The sequence below is a fragment of the Phycodurus eques genome, chromosome 6 (genome assembly GCF_024500275.1).
Source record: "Phycodurus eques isolate BA_2022a chromosome 6, UOR_Pequ_1.1, whole genome shotgun sequence".
Lineage (NCBI taxonomy): Eukaryota > Metazoa > Chordata > Actinopteri > Syngnathiformes > Syngnathidae > Phycodurus > Phycodurus eques.
In genome coordinates this window covers 4,036,612-4,057,967 of record NC_084530.1, presented here as the reverse complement: position 1 = coordinate 4,057,967, position 21,356 = coordinate 4,036,612, and the positions used below count along the sequence as shown (strand labels likewise).

Genomic DNA, 21,356 nt, shown 5'->3' with positions numbered 1-21,356 from the left:
CCTGTAATACTGGACTGAAAGTGTAGGCTACATCTTTTTCATAGCCTTTAGGTGGCGGTGACATTGGAATGAAAGTGTACAGCTTTTTCATTAGCTCTAGATGGCGGCATACATTTATAATGTGTGAAAGCTTTTTCATTTCCCCCTCTACCTATGTATAATGCGCACTATGGACTTTTGACAATTTTTTTGGGGGGGGAAATGCGCCTTATACACGAGAAATTACGGTAACTACCATCTTGTATCAAATAGCCCTGTGATCTGTCATCTTCTCCCAGGTCTGTGTCAGGGCTAGACAAGGAGTCAGACCTTGTCCACATGGAGGCCCACATGCCAGATGGAAGTGAGTTTATGCTACACATGCATAAATAAACATCTCTATGGCAACAGCTACATGGCATGCTTTGCAAATGAACTTTTCTCTTAATTAATATGGTATGTCTTCTGCACTGCTTAACAGCAGACACCAAACTTCGACATTGGTGAACATGTTTATGCAAGCGAGTGACATTGTGGTCATGTAGCTGAATGTCAGCATTGTTGTACGACAATATAACAGACAGCCAAAGAGGCTGTGATTTAATTTGTGGCATTTACTCAACATGGAATTGAAGTGCTAACTTGAAACCACCTCAGAGAGAGGGAATTAGACAAAGAAAATGTCAGAATACATATAAAAAAGCATACATGCAGAAATTTAAATTTGTCCTCACTTGCCTTGTAGTATAAAAAACATTGAATACACCACCAAAAGACAAGATGTAGAATGAGAGGCATTGAAGATATTCTGATTACAAATTGGCATCATATTCAAACCTGTTGTTAGTTGGACTGGTTGGGCTATCTGTGTTATCCTTTGCTCTGGTTTGGCTCATCTTGCAGCCTGTGATGGTCCTAATCCCTTCCCAGACATCCCTTAACAGTATGTATATTATGGTAAGGTCTCACACTTACTATCTTTCCAAAATACAGGTGTCCAGTACATCACGTGCAGAGTGCAGATGTGCACAGAAGCCAACAGGAATTACCCCTTTCCTGGATCCATTGACATCAGTTCATTGGTGGTTCAGGATGACTACATATTCATACAGGTGAGTATTACAAGTATTATTTTTTTTGGATGCATGTAATAGTTTTTTTTTGTATCAATAAGGGCAAAAAGTTTAACATTATGCCAGTATTTTTTGGCTGAAAGGCAATTTATATACCAGTGATTTCCTGAACAATGAAAAGTGATGAGTGCAAGTGCAGCTTTTCTTTCCCACCAAACTATTCAGCAGTGCACATAATAAAAAGGAGACCCTTAAAAAAAGTAACAACAGCCTAATACTTTGAGAGAGCGAGGGTTTAATTATTAATGAGATCTATTTTTCAGTTGTTTCGACAATAACAACAGCCTGTCTCAATACAATACCCGATTTTAATGCAATTGTGCAAATATAGCAGCAAAATTAAAACAAAATAAAAAATCAAGAATCTGAAATGCAATTTGATGATGCTGAGGTGTATTTTTCCAGCACAGTAGACAACTGGTTAGCACATCTGCCTCACAGTTCTGAGGACCCAGGTTCAAATCCTGCCTTGCCTATGTGGAGTTTGCATGTTTTCCACGTGCCTGTGTGGGTTTTCTCCTGGGACTCCGGTTTCCTCCCACATCCCAAAAACATGCATGGTAGGTTAATTGAAGACTCTTAATCGCCCGTTGGTGTGAATGTGAGTGCGAATGGTTGTTTGTTTATATGTGCCCTGCGATTGGCTGGCGACCGGTTCAGGGTGTACCCCGCCTCTCGCCCGAAGATAGCTAGGACAGGCTCCAGCACGCCCACGACCCTAGTGAGGATAAGCGGGATGGAAAATGGGTGGGATGGATATATATATTTCTAAATACTGTATGTCCCTTCTGGTGTTTTAGTATCGATGGCTCATGAGACAAAAGTGTGTGTTTAATGATATCTAAATCTTGATTCAGTAAACATGCCAAGAAATAGAGCAAAGGAACCCAGGTGTGATTGTAAAATAAATAAATAAATAGTCGTAGTCGTAAGTAGTACAATACCATCAATGATGGTGTAGTGGTACATTTCCCTGACTTCAGTGCAGGCAGCTTGGGTTCAGTTGCTACTCACGTTGTGGATGTGAGAGTCGGCCCTGTGACTGACTGGCAACCAGTCCAGGGTCTGCCTTCCAGCCGAAGTCAGCTGGGATAGGCTCCAGCTTCCCTCGACTCTGAACAGGATAAGCCATAGAAAATGGATGGGTGGATTAAAATACCACACACTATAAAGCCTGTAAATATACACTTTTCACTTTTTTTACCTCGTTGTCTGTGGGGTCTCTCACAAAAGTCGGTTAAGATGTAAAAAACTGGTGTGTGGATAAGGGTACCTCGCTCAAGACCCCATCTTTCTCATCTTCTAAATGGTTAGTAATGTCGACCGAATATCGACCGGTAAAACTCAAGCTTCGCTTATCAGCTCAGCTTCTTCAGTAGGACAGACCAAGTCTGCATCACTACTGACTGAAGCTGCATGAATCCTCCTTTGGATCTCCTCCATTTTGCACACACTTATGAAATACCCCATGATTCTTGAACACCTCCACAAGAGAGCACATCACCCTATTCTGGCTGAGGATCATGGTCTCTGATTTGAAAAATTCCAATTCTCATTCCAGCCGCTTCACACTCAGCTGCGGACTGCTCCACTTAGAGTTGATGATCCCGGCCTAATGAATGTGGCCACTGCGTCTGAGGTGTCAGATGGTGGACCAGAATCTTCTTTCTTCATGGTCTCACCAAACTCCACCCACACCTGAGTTTTTGTCTTGGGATCGCCATCGCCACATTCTCCACGGTCTGGCTGGTACCAATCAGTATGCCTTCATGTTCCACAATCAAAAACATGCGTGATGGTCGCAGGTCATCATTGCCCTGTGAGCCTCTTGCCTCACCCCCACCAGTCTCCCCAATTTTAATGCACGACGCCCCACCACTCACGATCACAGTACAGGGATAACGGTTCCCAGTCGGGGACCTGGTAACCATAGTAATATGGTGGGTGTTGGGTATTCACATTTCTCTTGGTTTGACTCCTGGGCCCTGCTTTTACTTTTGGATGATAAACAGACATGCTCTCCATGTGTAACACTGTTCCGCCCCCCCTCCAAATCAATATTTGTATTTCAACATTTATTGGTCCCTATGTGGCATGTTTTATTTTGTTTGAAACCTCAGCTAGTGCGGCACGGTGGACGACTGGTTAGAGCGTCTGCCTCACAGTTCTGAGGACAGTTCAATCCCCGGCCCCGCCTGTGTGGAGTTTGCGTGTACTCCCCGTGCCTGTGTGGGTTTTCTCCAGGCACTCCGGTTTCCTCCCACATCCCAACAACATGCATGGTAGGTGAATTGACGACTCTAAATTGCCCGTAGGTGTGACTGTGAGTGCGAATGGTTGTTTTTTTGTATGTGCCCTGCGATTGGCTGGCAACCAGTTCAGGGTGTACCCCGCCTCCTGCCCGATGATAGCTGGGATTGGCTCCAGCACGCCCGTGATCCCAGTGAGGAGAAGCAGCTCAGAAAATGGATGGATGGATGGATGGATAAACCTCAGCTAAACAACCAGAATTTGTGCTAAGATACAATGATTTTATTATTCATCTGTGCTCAAACATTTTCACAGCCTAGTTTGTGCAATTAATCACGATTAGTGAGATAGACACGAATGGTAATGTTGTAAACGCAAATTAACATAGGCGCAAATTATTGTCGTATTTTAATTTCCATCATGATTTTTACGTACAAGTATTTTGACAATGGGAAAATGAGGTTTCATACATATCTATTCAACAGAGAAAGTCAGTATATTTACAACGGCAGTTTTGTTCAAACTCTATACTGTTCTGTTTGTTAAAGAAAAGCTCATACTGTACGATCCTACACTTGGCGGTGGGGAATCAATCATACCAATTTCGTTTAAAGTTCAAATTGCCTCTGGTTATCTCGCTATTGATCTCCTGCTCTTTCCTTCAATTGTCTGTAGGACTGTTTCCGCAGTGTTCACCAAATACCCTACGTACGTATAGCTTACTGCTAGGTCCTAGCAACTAGGACCTCTTTTTTTGTTTCTTTCTATGCAATTTTGTTCATTTACTACACTAGTAAAAAACAACTCCTGTAACATGACTGTGGGGGTCACTTCTTCTCAGCCAAGCTTGGCTTCACATTTGTTTTGAAAGTTTTCCACCAACACATATCATGCCCAATGTTATTCAAAGGTGAGTGCTCCATGAAGGTGCTACTTTACACAGTTTGTGTGAACATTATTGGCTGATGGCCAAATGACAATACTCTACGCCCTGTGATTTGTTGCTGCATAACTAAGATTAGATTATTAGAGAAGGTTTTTGCAAATGGCCTAGACCAGCGGGCCCCAACCAGTGGGCCCCAATCATCGGCCTGTGGGCCATTTGGGACCAGGCTGGTTATCAGAGTCTAAAAGAAGTTTTATTTTGAAAATCAGGTACATCTGCCATGTCTCTGTTCACAAGTCACACAACTCGTGTTGGGCTCATAATACGGTAGTGAAAAAAATACACCCACAAGCAAGAAAAAATGAGTAAGAGTATGAAATAAATGTCTTTAGAGAGCTTCAGAAAGGGTAAAGGCCACAATGATTAGACACAAGAAGAGCTTACCACTTCCAAGAAGAAGGAAGCGACATTCAAGCGTCAACAATATCAGCAGTGCTACTTATAAAATGGGTTTGCTGGCAGGTAATTCCCACACACCAAGCCCATCCATCCATCCATCCATCCACCCATCCATCCATTTTTCATACCGCTTATCCTAACTAGAGTCGCTGGTGTGCCGGAGCCCATGCCAGCTATCTTTGGGTGAAAGCCGGGGTACATTCTGAACTGGTCACCATCCAATTGCAGGGCACATATAAACAAACAACCATTCACACTCACATTCACACCTATGGGCAATTTGGAGTCTTCAATTAACCTACCATGCACGTTTTTGGGATGTGGGAGGAAACCGGAGTACCCAGAGAAAACCAAGGAGAACATGCAAACTCCACAAAGGCGAGGTGGGATTTGAACCTCAGAACTGTAAGGCGGGATGTGCTAACCAGTCATCCACCGTGCCACCCCACACCAAGCCCACTCAACATAATACTGTATGTATATGTATTGTAATTGCCAAAAACAGCTCTAAATACCTTGCTTCCATTTCCAACATCCTATCATTGTGAAGCAGGATTTCTGCATTGACGGCAACCAAAACAAAATTCAGGAGTAGACTGGACATAAGAAACACACTGTTATTTTTTCCCATTACTCCAAGATAGGAGAGTGTCGTTAAAGAGAAACAAAAAAAAACAAAAAAAAACGTTGGGGACCACTGGTCTAGACTCTGCATTTCCCAAACAGCACATGAAGCTTATTTATGGAACTTACGTTTCCCCCAACAAACAATAATTGGACTATTGATTGTTCAAAGACTTATTCACCAGTCCACTTTAGAATCCTCAAAATACATTTTGGGGACAGCATCCTTGGAATGCAAGCTAGGGCATTGTTACAAATGGCCATCCTCTAAAAGAAAAAGCTAATTGACACCCACCAAAACTTGTAAATAAAATAATAAGAACCAGAAAAACAAGCAAATGCATCAGGGTTGAAAAACAAAAAATAGTTTTCAGCTGGAAAGTCATATGGTCAGATCAGTCTGCACAAAGCATAACATAAAACATCAAGGATTTGTGATGATGCCTTTGTATTGTCTAATAATAGTTATATTGTATTATTAGTTGTGTAGAATATGTTTGTTCTATTTGCAACGTACTTAATATTAATGTGAATGTGTTACTAGAAATTAACCAAGGAATTTGCCTGAAATGTTGACACAAACATCGCTTAGTCCTTGCGAAAAAATATATTAAAACTAATAATAATACAATGAAAAGTGCTGCAGGCGAACTCGCAAACATTCTCTGTTGCAGAGAAGAGAGATGCAGTGCTGATGCAGCTCTTTGGTGAAAGAGGGCTGGAGAATTTCAAATTTGAGAAGTACTTTAAATCAGTGAAAACATGCTGCAAATAACTACAGTATATAAAAGGAATGTCATCAGATAATATTTTAAATTTGGATTCTTTAAATATTTTTAATCAGTTTGGTCTAATGACTTAACGCAAACTTGTGGTATGTTATTCTTGCATTTATTTGTTTCTGAAAAATAAACATTTTGCCCAATTTGCAGTATGTGTTCAATTTAAGAATAATGTTTTGTAGGTGCCTACATCTGGAAGAGCCACTTATTATGTTTCCTACAAAAGAGACCTCTTCATCCAAATTAAACTTCCTAAATATTCCTTACCAAAGGTAGGTTGGAGCAAATTTTGTAATTGTGTGATGGTTGAAAGGTGGAGTATGCAGTTTTCAAACTAATAACAAGATTTGAACATAGCCTCACTTAACCCCCGGTCCCCGCCATCCTTGCGTCTCTGACCAAAGGAACGCCCCCAGCTCACTAACGCTATTGTAGCGTGCACAGAACGCCAAAGCTGCTACCTTGCTATACCCTGACTTATTCATAATGGATTATTTCCAAACACAATAAGTTACTGGATTGATGTTGTATTTCTTGGAATGTACAATCAATTAAAAATATGAGAGGTGATCAGCTTACCTTAAGACTCTGTGAAAACGGTGACATTGATAGTGTGTTTTCCAAGCCCAACCCATGCAGCCGTTATACATGTTTACCCTTGATTTGAAGTAGAGAGCTGTCTCATTCCTTATTTTTAACTTTTGTTGCTAACCTGAGATAGTCTGGCCAAGAAAATATAATAGTCTCCATTTTGATCAAGGCTGTGCATGCGTGTGCAAATAATTGACAGACTATACGGTCATGCCTCCTGTCTCTACAGTCTGATTGGCTATTCTTGTCGCACCATGTCCAGTTGTAAAATAATATTAAAAATTGAATTGGAGGCATTAGATGGGACCAGAGAGGCATTATTTTTCAAAAGATTACTTTAATATTTTACTGTCAGGTTATACAGTTTTAACATCAATGACAATTTGTTTCCAACTGCAAACTCTACCTTTAATCATGTTCATGATGTACAGTATATCAATGCATAAACAGTTGTTAAATCAGTCATAGAATGTGACATGATCTCAATCTACATCACAACAATACACAACATGCCTATTTAAGATAATGCCACACAAACAAGTACAGTGGTACCTTGACTTACGAGTGCACCAAAATTGCCTTTTCCGAGTTAAGAGTCGTCGCTCTGTCAGTTTTTTGTGTTGTGTTGCAAGCCAATATGTGTGTTATGAGCGAGCTTCAGATATATCACTGTTAGAAGGCGTCATTGAATGCCACAACATATTCCCAACAGCCCATTATTTATGATACGAGTAAATTGAGTTTTGAGTTCAGTCACAGAATGAATTGTAAGTCAAGGTACTGCTGTATATGCTTTCATGTTTTTATTGGACACGACGTGAAGAATGATTGTTGTTGTTGCTTTTGTTGAAGAATTGTTCACTTGCATGAGGCTGAAACAATTTAAATTATCTCTAAATGCCTTGAAATTCAAAAGTCGATGTTTTCTATAAATGGAGAAAGTTCAGCACTGTCACTACTCACTTAGGTGTGGCCGCAAGAGCATAGTGCAAAATGCTCGATGACATAAAGAAAAGTCCAGGAGTGTCAGCCAAAGATTTAAAGAAATCTCTGTCACATGCCATAACATCTCTGTGAATAAATCACAATGAGTTAAACATGAAAGAAGAACGAATGTCATTGGAATACCTCTGTGCTGTATTCCAATGACATTCGTTCTCAATGTCATTCAATGCGATCCCAAAAATCATATCTACAAATTTTAAGTTTGTAAAAGAGCACCTCGATGTTCCACTGCGCTGCTGGCAAAGTAATGTGTGGACAGATAGGAAAAAAGTGTGGAGAAAAAAAGTCACAGCACACCACCCTCAAAACCTCATCCCAATTTTGAAGGATGGTGGAGGGGCGATCATGGTGTGTGATTGCTTGGTTAACTCAGAGACTGGACTCATTGCTATCATGGACAGATAAATACATTTACAAATTAATCAAGACATTTTGCAGGAGAACTGCAGGGTTTAGATCCGGCGAGTTCGCTGCCCAGTCAAGCACTGTGATGGCATGGGTGTCAAACCAGGTTTTGGTGCTTCTGGTGGTATGAGCAGGATTTACTTTCATCCTTCATCACATTGGACCACTGGTCAACAGTCCAGTCGTTCTTCTCCTTGGCTCAGTTGAGACGCTTCCTACGTTGGCTCAGGCTCAGTAGTGGCTTGACCCGAGGAACCCGACAGTTGTAGCCAATCTCCCGGATGCGTCTGAATGTGGTGGTTTTTGAAGCTGTGACTCATGCCTCATTCCACTCTTTCTGGATCTCTGTTAGATTCTTGAATCTTCTCTATTTGATAATCCGCTGAAGCCCAGGGTGATCTCTTTTGCTGGTGCAACTTCTCCTGCCACATTTTGTCCTTCCACACGACTTTCCATTGATATGCTTGGACACAGCACTCCTCAGCTATGAACGTTTGTGGCTTACCCATCCTGTGGAGGGTATCAATGCTGGTTTTCTGGCCAGTTGTCAAGTCTGCACTCTTCCCCATACTGAAACCAACTGAGACATTTGAACCAAACTGAAACAATTTAATGAGATCTGGGGAAACCTGTGCAGGTACTTCGAACTTTAGTAGATGATTAGTGTGTGACACAAGGTTTAAAACATTCATGGCCTGCAAAATTTAGGCTGATTTCTTCACAGTATTCAAATTTTTTTAACTCCTGATTTTGTGAGTTTTATGAGCTGGAAGCCCAAATTATGTAAAAAATAAAATAAAAAATACTTGAAATTGTTTAAATTGTAGGCTCTGAATCTATAATCGATGAAAGTTAAACTTTGAGAATGGAATTATGGAAATAAACAAACTTTTCCATGGTATTCTAATTTTTGGGAAAGTGTCTGTGTGTGTGTGTATACAGTGGGTACAGAAAGTATTCAGAACCCCTTACATTTTTCACTCTTTTTTTATATTGCAGACATTTGCTAAAATAATTTACGTTCTTTTCTTCCACATTAATATACACACAGCACCACATATTGACAGAATAAAATGGAATTGTTGAAATCTTTGGAGATTTATTAAAAAAGAAAAACTGAATATCACACAGCCATAAGTATTCAGACCATTTGCTCAGTATTTAGTAGAAACACCTTTTTGAGCTAATACAGCCATGAGTCTTCTTGGGAATGATGTTCCCTCACACATGGATTTGGGGATCATCTGCCATTCCTCCTTGCAGATCCTCTCCAGTTCTGTCAGGTTGGATGGTGAACGTTAGTGGGCAGCCATTTTCAGGTCTTTCCAGAGATGCTCAATTGGGTTTAAGTCAGGGCTCTGGCTGGGCCATTCAAGAACAGTCATGGAGTTGTTCTGAAGCTACTCATTCGGTATTTTAGCTGTGTGCTCAAGGTCATTGTCTTTTTTTAAGGTGAACCTTCGGCCCAGTCTTAGGTTCTGAGCACTCTGGAGAAGGTTTACGTCCAGGATATCCCTGTACGCATTAATCTTTTCTTCGATTGCAACCAGTCTCCCTGTCCCTGCAGCTGAAAAACACCCCCACAGCATGATGCTGTCGCCACCATTCTTCACTGTTGAGACTGTATTGGACAGGTGATGAGCAGTGACTGGTTTTCTCCACACATGTCACTTAGAATTAAGGCCAACAATTTCTATCTTGGTCTCATCAGACCAGAGAATCTTATTTCTCACTATCTTGGTGTTTTTTTTTAGCAAACTCCATGCGGGCTTTCATGTCTCTTGCACTTGAGGAGAGGCTTCCGTCGGGCCACTCTGCCATAAAGCCCCGACTGGTGGAGGGCTGCAGTGATAGTTGACTTTCTAGAACTTTCTCCCATCTGCTGACTGCATCTCTGGAGCTCAGCCACAGTGAACTTTGGGTTCTTCTTTACCTCTCTCACCAAGGCTCTTCTCCCCTGATTGCTCAGTTTGGCCAGAGGGCCAGCTCTAGGAAGGGTTCTGATCGTCCCAAACGTCTTCCATTTCAGGATTATGGAGGCCACTGTGCTCTGAGTAACCTTAAGTGCAGCAGAATTTTTTTTTTGTAACCATGGCCAGATCTGTGCCTTGCCACAATATCCTAGCTCTTCAGGCAGTTCCTTTGACCTCATGATTCTTATTTGCTCTGACATGCACTGTGAGCTGTAAGGTCTTATATAGACAGGAATGTGGTCCAATCAGTATAATCAAACACAGCTCGACTCCAATGAAGGTGAAGAACCATCTCAAGGATGACCAGACGAAATGGACAGCACCCGAGTTAAATATATGAGTGTCACAGCAAAGGGTCTGAATACTTATGGCTGTGTGATATTTCAGTTTTTCTTTTTTAATAAATCAAACGGAAAACTTTTCGTACCCACTGAAAGTTTTCAGACCCCCTTACATTTTTCACTCTTTGTTATATTGCAGCCATTTGTTAAAATAATTTAAGTTCATTTTTTTCCTCATTAATATACACACAGCACCCCATATTGACAGAAATATATATATATACATATATATATATATATATATATATATATATATATATATATATAAGAATGCTGGCACTAAAATGACATTCTTGAAGCGTTTCTCCAATGCTAATTTCAGATATTTAAACTGGACTGTTCTTTGAAAATTTTACTTCTTATTGCATCAAAAGCTGCTATACAGCACAAACTACAGTATACTGTCCAATTACTCATTAACTCTCTGTAGTCACAGCACATCATTGATCTCATGTCCCGCAGGGTCAGCATGCTCTAATCTCACTTCTCTCTCCCCTGCAGTCATAACTAATCTCAATTTCTCCCTGCTCCCTGATAGGATTTACACATTGTCAGCACAGATGAAAAGCAGGTATTTGCGGCAGTGCAAGAGTGGAACCAAAATGACACCTACAACCTCTACCTGTCTGACACTAGAGGAATCTACTTCACCTTGTCCATGGAAAATGTCAAGACCACTAAAGGCATAGGAGGCAACCAGATGCTGGATTTGTATGAGGTAGGCTTCCAATGAAATTGGTAATAAATGTCAAGAAAGTTATCACTGATTGAATCTATGGGAAGTTACAGCGACTATCTGCACATGACCATTAAAATTACTGGAAAGGTTAAACAACTGCAATTTTTAATACAACCGTTTACTTTTAGTGTTGATGAAATATATGTATACTGAACCATTGCTGTTTAATTGTTCTTTATAGGACCCACCAACTTTACACATCAATATTTGCTCTCTGATCATTGTTAGTGAGTAAAAAATGGTTTATCTTTTGAGTAACGGAGCAGATGGATTTCCCACTATTTGAAATTCCAAATGTGTACCAATCCTGACTCAATACAGTACAGTATACCTGTACAGAGAACACTTGGTTTTCGTGATCAATCTGTTCCAATTAATCCATTCCAGAATGTGGGTGTGGCAGTTTAGTGGATCTGTGCTCCATAATGAGTAGTCAAGCACAGATCCTCAACGTCAGAAATTGATAAAGTAAATATAAAATTGCATATTGTTCGATACAGTTGTCCTCAGTTTGATATGCCAGAGTTGTATACTGTATAAAAATATACGTATAAACATAGATAGTTTTTACACTTGCAACTATGTGAGTCCAAGAATGCTTATGTCTGGAACAATGAGTCCCAGCCCTGGAAAAATTAGTCTCTGCAGCTTATCATAATGGAAAACAGATACAATAATCATCCACGATATCACGGTTCTTGCTTCGTGGTCCCGCTATATTGCAGTTTTTTCTTCCAGTTGTTACTCTATTTTTATACTGTTTGTACAATATTTTTGTGTTATCCACTGCTCTTGTGTTTAGGCCTGCCCTGCGATTGGCTGGCGACCAGTTCAGGGTGTCCCCCACCTCTCGCCCAAAGATAGCTGGGATAGGCTCCAGCACACCCGCGACCCTAGTGAGGATAAGCGGTACAGAAAATGAATGGACGGATGGTGTTTCGGCATGTCAAAATGGCAAATTTTGAGGACGATATATTTTACCCAAAACTATCATGATAAACTATAGTATTGTTGATATCTTTTTATGCCTTGTGATATAATAATAGAAGATAATAATTCAACTACAATCTTTTGTGAGAATAATTAACTTTTAATTCTAAGGAATGCCTAACATAGTCATTGTAATGTAGAACAACCAATGAAATATCTTAGATAAAAAATTTAAATAAAACAGACTCAGGCTCTGTTTACAAAAGTTACACTTAAACAAATATTAAATATTTACACCATCGTCATTGAGACTTTAAATAGGTTTTAAAAAGTCTTGTAAATTTGACACACCAGAGAGGAGTGTTTTAATAAAGTCGGCCAAATTTGAATGAATTTAAAACGAACAAACAAACAAAAAATCAACATGCATGTAAAATGAGGGCCGCCGTCGAGATTCAGGACTGTCAATCAAATACATTTGCTGTCAACTACTGGCTCAATATTGACGTGTGCCGCTGTGGTTATGGTTAAAAAAACAGTTAACTTTCCTGTGTGCGTGTTATGTGGGGAGCAGACACAACTCAGAGTAAGGCGCTGACATTTTTAATGACGTCGTAGTCGAGCAAGCGGTTAAGCAGTTTCACTTGCGAGCTCATTAGCTCGTGGGCTAGCGAACATAATAAAGTTAGCGTTCCCTTAAGTGTCCCTGTTGTGTGCATCTATGGAGCCGCGATCCAAGTGTTATCACAATAAAATTGTCTCGTGTCCATTTTATTTATTGAACAATAACCCGCAATACTCTGCCTCTGATTGTCTAGCAGCTGATGTTTGGACTCATACTTTTGGTGGATTACTCCCTTGATTCGCTGTGTGTGGACGCACTTCAGCAACATAAGGCGGGTTTTAATAAGCCATGCTTTCCATTCATGGACAGATTGATAATAAAGTTATACATCCCTGCTAATTCCCTGTATCCCTGTATAAGTAACATGACCATCATCCATCCATCCATTTTCTTTACCGCTTATCCTCACTCGGGTCGCAGGCTGCTGGAGCCTATCCCAGCTATCTTCGGGCGGGAGGCGGGGTACACCCTGAACCGGTCGCCAGCCAATCGCAGGGCACATAGAAACAAACAACCAGCCGCACTCACATTCACACCTACGGGCAATTTACAGTTTTCAATCAACCTACCACGCATGTTTTTAGGATGTGGGAGGAAACCGGCGTGCCCAGAGAAAACCCACCCAGGCATGAGGAGAACATGCAAACTCCACACAGGAGATTTGAACCCCGGTCCCCAGAATGTGAAGCAGATGTGCTAACCAGTTTTTCACCGTACCGGCACATGACCATCATATCAATGCTATATTAATATTATCTCTACATTAATGTTTAATAATTTTCCTGGGATACGTGTAGATTACCTTTACAGTTTTTTTTTCATTTCACTAATTTAGAACAGTATTGTGCCCTTTTAAACAGTCAAGCATATTTAACTCAAAATCAAAGTTGTTGTCCGACCATGTCTATTATACATGACATTACATTGCATTAGATTATGCATAAAGTGACAACATAATGTGACCATACAACCAAATCGTAATCTGAAGGTTACTACAGGGATTAGATAAGAGGTCTCGATAACCAGAGGTCTTTTGTCTAACCCAAACACACAAATGATACAGGTAGTGAATTTTTATAGAAAACTTAATGAGATCTAACATGGGAATCTACAGGGAAACAATGCAGAAAAAAACAAAAACAAAGGACAGACGAACATTGGCGAAGGAGACTGACTTGTGATGTGAAGTTGGGAATGAGCATGGGATGACAATGCTCACAATTGTCATTAGTTTTAACCCAAATATGCACTAATCTGTACTTTTAGTAGACCAGAAATTGGATTTACTTTGCGTGGAACAGAATTTAGGCTGGCCAGTCGATCTCTCTCGAATGTTTGGCTGGATTTGGCGAAAAAGGAGGAAGGAAAAAAAATAAGAGCAGGAAGAAAAAGAAAAACTTCCCAGGCAAGGCGGGCGGAACCCGTATGTTGCGGTTTACAAGACGTTCGGAGCAGACGTGTGCTGCCCGCTTCCATCCCAACGGAGTTTTCCCAGGCACCCAAGAAGGGTCGCTCGGAGCGCTGACAGGATGCCCTGTGGGGGGGAAGGGTCCGATGTGTCCTCGTCACCTCGTGGTGCGAGGTGGGGCTTCCTGGCTGAGCCAGTCTTCGGTAAGTTGGTCGAATGAGAGACAGCTCTCAACAAAGGGGGCTCCAGCCTTTAAGACAGTCAAAAAGGGGTGGTTCAACCCCCCACCCCCTTTGGGGTCAAAAGGGGAGATGGACCGCCTCTTAATGTTACTTTTGCATCCTAGGATTATTTTGTGGTTTAAAACCAGTGGGATAAAATATGAATGATTAGATTTAAGATAACAAGACCATTTTCAAGCTTTGCCTTGTCACCCACACATCCTCTTTAATCCTTGTCGTGAATGTTTCAATTGTATGTGGTTGTTGAGAACACAACACAAATGCCACATGTGGCATTTGTGTTGTGTGGGGTGAAAAATCTCATCCGGTTCAGTTGAAAAACAGATTTGACATCAGACATTCAAATTTGCAGAAATACAATCACTAGTGGCGCTATTGCGATGATAACACTAAGGCGCTCATACAAAGTTATTAAAATTTCATATTACATTCAAATCCAGTGAAGATTGTGATTTGTTCCTCTGAGTTGCAGTAGCTTTCTGGGGCCTGTGGGTGTCGCTCGTGCTCCATCCATTGTCCCAGACAGAAGGAACAAATGTCACTGTTGCTTAATGAAGAGCCACCAAACAGCGGGTTTCTCACCTTCTTGGTCATCAAGCCAGTGTCCCCCAAAAAGAGAAGTCTTTGTTGGTGAGACTCTTCAGGCTGGCTGGGAGTGAAAGTTAATTAAATTGGCGTCCGAGTGAGAAACCAGTTGTCAGTGTCTCTTTGGTGAGCTACTTGGAACTGGCTGGTAATTTATTTAGTGTCCGTGTGCGAAGTTAAACCTCCCGTGTTTCTTCTTTGATAAACAGACAGGGCTTTCCTTGGATGTCTTGTGTATGCTCAGCGGGGCAGCCGAGACAGGTATGCGGAACAGCACGAGACAGTGGCGTGTCCGTTACACACACACACACACACACACACACACACACACACACACACCTATACATATATATATATATATATATATATATATATATATATATATATCGCTCTCATTTACAAAACTAAAGTAGGGCTGCATTTCACAACAAGAGCAAGTAAATAAAGAGAGAACTCTATAACTCTTCAAAAAGCGCTAAAAAAACAAAGTTTCAATTTAACTTTTGCTTTTCAAGACGCCAAATCTTGAAACTAAAGTTAAGTCTCAATCAATTTTACATATATTATATTTCCTCGCAAGATTTCTGACAGAAGTGCAAAGAATAATAAGAGTTGTCCAAGAGCCAAGGACTACATGTGGAGAGCTTCTAAAAGATGAAGAAATAGCATGTACTGTTGTCACAAGGAAAAAAATGAGGAATCCACTCCGCCGCCATGGCCTGTATGCACGCTCACCACGCAAGACCCCATTTCTGGGAGAAATAGAAAACATGTCAAAGCTCGTTTAAAGTTTGCTGAACAACAGTTGGACAAGCAGGTTAAATACTGGGAGAATATAGTCTGGTCTGATGAAAGCAAAATTGAACTCTTTGGATGTCATAATGCACACCATATTTGGAGGAGAAATGGCACTGCACATCACCATACAAACACCACACCAACAGTGAAGTTCGGAGGTGGGAACATGATGGTGTCAGGCTGTTTTTCAGCAAATGGTACTGCTAAACTTCACATTATTGAAAGAAGGATGAATGGGCAAATCTACTGAGAGATTCTTGACAAAAATCTACTGCCATCTACAAGGATGATGAAAATGAAACAAGGGTGGACATTTCAGAAGGATTATGATCCAAAACATACTGCCAAGGAAACTCTCAATTGTTTCAAAGAAAAAAAATAAAGCTGCTCGAATGGCCAGGCCAATCACCTGGAAAGAACTGAAAGGCCCATAAAAGAAGCTAATTGGACCTTCAAGATTTGAAGACTGCTTGTGTGGAGGAATGGGCCAAAATCACACCAGAGCAATGCATCCGACTAGTTTATCCATACAGGAGGCGTCTTGAAACTGTCATTGCAAACAAAGGATTTTGTACAAAGTATTAAATAAATAAATAAGTTGGCGTGTTCAATCATTTTTTTCCTGTGTCATTTCACATTATGAGTTGTAGGAAGCAAGTGTGAGATGCCAGGGAATTTTTCGTCACACGACGGACTGCCTTCAAGTTGCTTCCAAGTTGTCTTATGCCCTGATACTTACTCTCAGGTTTAGTTGCATGCACCCCATTTGACTACGGCCAACTCTGTTTCACATCTGCTCCATGACTGCTGTGGCAAATGTTTTGACACGTTAAAGAGTTTGACAGGAATCCACAGAAATTACAGCCTATCACGTTTACCCATCTCATTCCCCCGCGTCTCCCTTTGGGTCCACTGTGGCCTGAAACGCTTCACTATGGTAACCTTTTGGAGTGGCTTTGTCCTTTCAATCTTAGATTATGCTTAGGAGCTGTTGAAGGTTATTTCTCACTTCAGCAAGAACAACCATGATATCTTGAGAATAATTAATTTTGCGAGATGTGTGTCTGTGTGTACTATCGTGTGCAAGCTTTCCTCTTTGTGAGGACATGATATTCTTCAAGTTGTCACTTATTAATTAATGGATGTCATGTTTTGTCTGGACTGATTCACAGAGTATTGATAACACTGAACACAGAATAAGATACATATGTTCTGGCTGACTGTCTGTTATGCTGTCAACCACAGAAGCAAAATTTGAGCAGGTTATTTGCATTTAACTCTGCAAGTATTGTGAAGGGTGCTGCCTCCACGTTAAAAAATGCTCTCGCTGATGACCATGCTTTATATCTTGTGACTATTAACTCATTTTTGACAAATATGACAGCTTCCCAACTGCATCACAAGGATGAGGATCAAATTAAATGTGTTATTTGTGTGTTGCCATCAGGTGTCAGGGATTAGAGGCATGTTGATAGCAAATAAACGGCAAGAAAACCAGGTAAAGACCTTCATCACTTACAACAAAGGCAGAGACTGGAGGCTCCTGCAAGCTCCGACGACTGACCTGGATGGAAATGAAATTCACTGCATTATGGTAAGTGACCCCTATGCTTGTGTTTGAAACCAGATGTAAGGAGAGTCAACTGCACTGACACCACCAAGCAAAAAGTGAAATGTTTTTGCTGTTTTGTTGTAATCACAGCAAACAAAGTTTTTTGGTTCTTTTGAAAGGGGATGTGTGAACCAAAGAAGAAATTATATTATAGTTCAGATCTGTATGGGTGATGCAGGATTAGTTAATTTTATATACATAGCGTGAGTAGATATAATTAATTAGGTGTTTTTTTTACTTTTCATAATGTCTACATATTGTTTTGGGCTAAGCATAAACTACCTCAATACCACTAACACGAGCTTGCATTCCTGCTCAGCCTTGGCGGAGGTCTGTGTCCACTACTTTTTTTGTTGATGACAGACAGCAGACAAATGTTCAAACGGATTAACTTTGTTTTTGTTTTGTTTTGTTTTGTTTTCAAAAAATATTCTCTCAATCTGAGTTTGATGCCTGTAACATGTTCCAAGAAAAACCCAGGAAATAGGCAACAAAAGACTGGGAAAGTTGAGGATTGGTCAAACATTCCAAAGATGAACAGGTTAATTGGAAACAGGTGAGTGTCATGATTGGGGATAAAAGGGGCATCCCTGAAAGGCTTAGTTGTTCACAAGAAAGGATGGGGCAAGGTTCACCACTTTGTGAGCAACTGCGTGAACAAATAGTGTAACACGTTAAGAACAACATTTCTCAACATACAATTGCAAGGAATTTAAGGGTTCTACATCAACGGTCCATAATGTCAAAAGATTCAGAGAATCTGGAGAAATATCTGCACGTAAACCGCAAGGCCAAAAACCAACACAGATTGCCTGTGACCTTCAATACCTTTTACGGTACTCAATTAAAACCTGGCATTGTTGTGTGAAGGATATAGGCAAGTAGGCTCAGGAAGACTTCAGAAAATCATTGTCAGTTTTAACAGTTTGTCGCTACATCTGCAAATTACAGTTACAACTCCACCATGCAAAGCTTCTTCTTCTTCTTTTCCTTCCAGCTTGTCCATGGAAGTCTATTTCCTGCATCTTCCTCTCTAACACCAACGGCCCTCATGTCTTCCCTCACTACACCTATCAACCTTCTCTTTGGTCTTCCTCAAGTTCTCTTGCCTGGCAGGTCCATCCTCATCATCCTTCTACCAATATACTATCTCTCTCCTCTGGACGTGTTCAAACCTTCAAAGTCTGCTCCCTCTAACTTTGCCTCCAAAACATCTAACCTTGGCCGTCTCTCTGATGAGCGCATTTCTAATCCTATCCAACCTGGTCACTCCTAGAGAGAACCTCAACATCTTCATTTCCGCTACCTCCAGCTCTGCTTCCTGTTCAGAATCAGAATCATCTTTATTTTGCCAAGTATGTCAAAAACACACAAGGAATTTGTCTCCGGTAGTCGGAGCCGCTCTAGTACGACAACAGACAGTCAATTGACAGAGAATACTTTTGAGACATAAAGACATTGAGAAATGTGTGCTTGTTTTAATTTGCATTGATCGATACCGCCAACCTGAGGGAAGGAGCTGGAAGAGCTGGTGACCAGGATGTGAAGGGTCCAAGATGATTTTGCATGCTCTTGTCTTAGTTCTGGCAGCAAATCCTTGAGGGTGAGTAGGGGGATACCGACAAGCTTTTCAGCAGTTTTGATTGTCCGTTGCAGTCAGAGTTTGTCCTTTTTTGTAGCAGCACCAAAGCAGACTGTGATGGATGAACACAGGACTGATTCGATGACTGCTGTGTAGAACTGCCTCAACAGCTCCTGTGGCAGGCAACATGTCAACATGTCCATGACAATTCCTCAGAAGCCGGAGGAAGTACATCCTCTGCTGGGCCTTTTTGAGGATGGAGTTGATGTTGAACTCCCACTTCAGGTCCTGAGAGACTGTAATTCCCAGGAACCTGAAGGTCTCGACGGTTGACACAAGGCAGTTGGACAGCATGAGGGGCAGCTGTGACGAAGAATGCCTCCTGAAGTCCACAATCATCTCTACAGTCTTGAGCTTGTTCAGCTCCAGGTTGTGTCGGCCACACCACAGCTCCACTTCCAGCTCCACTTCCTGTTGATATGACTCGTCACCGTCTTTGATGAGGCCGATGACTGTGGTGTCATCTGCAAACTTCAGGAGTTTGACAGCCGGGTGCATTGAGGTGCAGTCGTTTGTGTAGAGTGAGAAGAGCAGCGGAGAGAGGACAAAACCTTGGGGCGCCTCGGTGCTGATGGTGCAGACTTCCGCATGCAGTACCACAGTTCCTCTCTGGGTACTCTGTCATAGGCTTTTCTCTAGATCTACAAAGACACAATGTAGCTCCTTCTGACCTCTGTACTTCTCATCAACACCCTCAAGGCAAATAATGCATCTGTGGTACTCCTTCTTTGCATGAAGCCATACTGTTGCTCACTTCTGTCAGAGGTCTAGCGTCCACTCCTCTTAACCATCACTTCCACACAGGTCTGCACATTACCCATGTTCTTAAAAATGGGCACCAGGACACTTTCCCCCCATTCCTCAGGCATCTTCTCACCCGCTAGCATTCTGTTGAACAAGCTGGTCAAAACAGCCACCTCTCCTAGATGCTTCCGTAGCTCCACAGGTATGTCATCAGGACCAACTATCTTTCAATTTTTCATCCTCTTTCGTACCATTCTTACTTCCCACTTTCTAAACATTGCTACTTCATGGCCCATCACACTTGCCCATTTTCCTCATTCATCAACTCCTCAAAAGTATTATTTCCTTCTATCCGGCACACTACTGGCACCTGTCAGCACATTTCAATCTCTAACCTTAATCACCCTAACCTGCTGCACATCCTTCCCATCTCTATCCCTCTGTCTGACCAACCTGTATGGATCTTTTTCTCCTTGTTTCGTGTCCAACCTGGCATACATGTCATCATATGCCTCTTGTTTGGCCTTTGCCACATCTATCTTTGCCCTATGTCACATCACCATGTATTCCTTTCTCCTCTCTTTAGTCCTCTAAGTGTCCCACTTCTTCTTAGCTAACTTCTTTCCTGTACATAGTAGTTACACCACCAAATCTCCTTCTCCCTTTTCCTACCAAAAGATACACCAAGCACTCTCCTCACAGTGTTGTCACAGTTACCTAGAAAAAGTAACTTCTTTACCTTACTCATTACTTGTGCTTAATGGTAACTTAGTTAACTGATTACTTGATTTCAAAAGTAACTAAGTTAGAAAGAATTAACTTTTTAGTTACAAATGCTTTCAGCAGCTGCCAAGTGGCAGGAATATCACTTATCCACACTACAAAATAAGCATTAGCTTAACTGAACCCTTTACTTGGTAATATACACCACACAAGTTACAGAATGATGTAATCAACAGGAAGCAAAAACATAAATATTAGTGTAGCTGAAGCCCCATTAAATTAACAACTTAGTGCAGACTTGACATGCCAAATACAGTAAGTACACAAACAAGCACACCATTCTCAGTACACTTCTCTAAAGATTCTTAACTGATAGGTAGATAGATGCCGACTGTGGTCCATGAAAGCAACAGCTGTTTGCGTGTGTGTGTTTGTGAGTGCGTGTATATTGGCCGTACACACACTCAGACACTCACACACACACACATGCAAACATACCATTGCTCTCACCATCGTAATTTTGATGCAAAGAGCGAGAAAAGATGACATTGCGCAACTGCTAATCTAGCAAAGCTGTGGGTGATTGATGCGAGGTAGAAGGATTTTTGAGTCAGTCCTTCTTGTATGATGATTTATGACCACGCATTTCGGTATGAATAATGAACCCACAATGCATAGTGTGCTTAAAACGACAGTAAAACTGTATTCTTAATGTGTAAATAAAAAAGTAACAACATTCAAATATACTTTTTTTATTAAGGAAAATAACAAAAATAGTGTGACGACAGTGAAATTGTGCATTTCTTTCCACTTTTATGGTACTATACCATCACTGTGCGTTGTACAATAAACAATCACCTCCCAATCGCTTCGTTGTGCT

The 21,356-nt window shown here is 41.1% G+C and overlaps 1 protein-coding gene across 3 annotated transcripts in view; it reads left to right on the top strand.

Moving 5' to 3' along the window:
* Positions 1 to 21,356, top strand: part of sorcs3a (sortilin related VPS10 domain containing receptor 3a) — a 281,809-nt gene that overhangs the window by 197,244 nt on the left and 63,209 nt on the right. For 2 of the 3 annotated variants that reach the window (XM_061679782.1, XM_061679785.1), the window contains 5 exons: positions 279 to 343; positions 973 to 1,091; positions 6,296 to 6,385; positions 10,967 to 11,146; positions 17,203 to 17,349. In XM_061679782.1, the coding sequence (XP_061535766.1) occupies positions 279 to 343; positions 973 to 1,091; positions 6,296 to 6,385; positions 10,967 to 11,146; positions 17,203 to 17,349 (601 nt within the window). The remainder of the gene's footprint in view (positions 1 to 278; positions 344 to 972; positions 1,092 to 6,295; positions 6,386 to 10,966; positions 11,147 to 17,202; positions 17,350 to 21,356) is intronic. The other variant, XM_061679784.1, reaches the window with a different exon arrangement.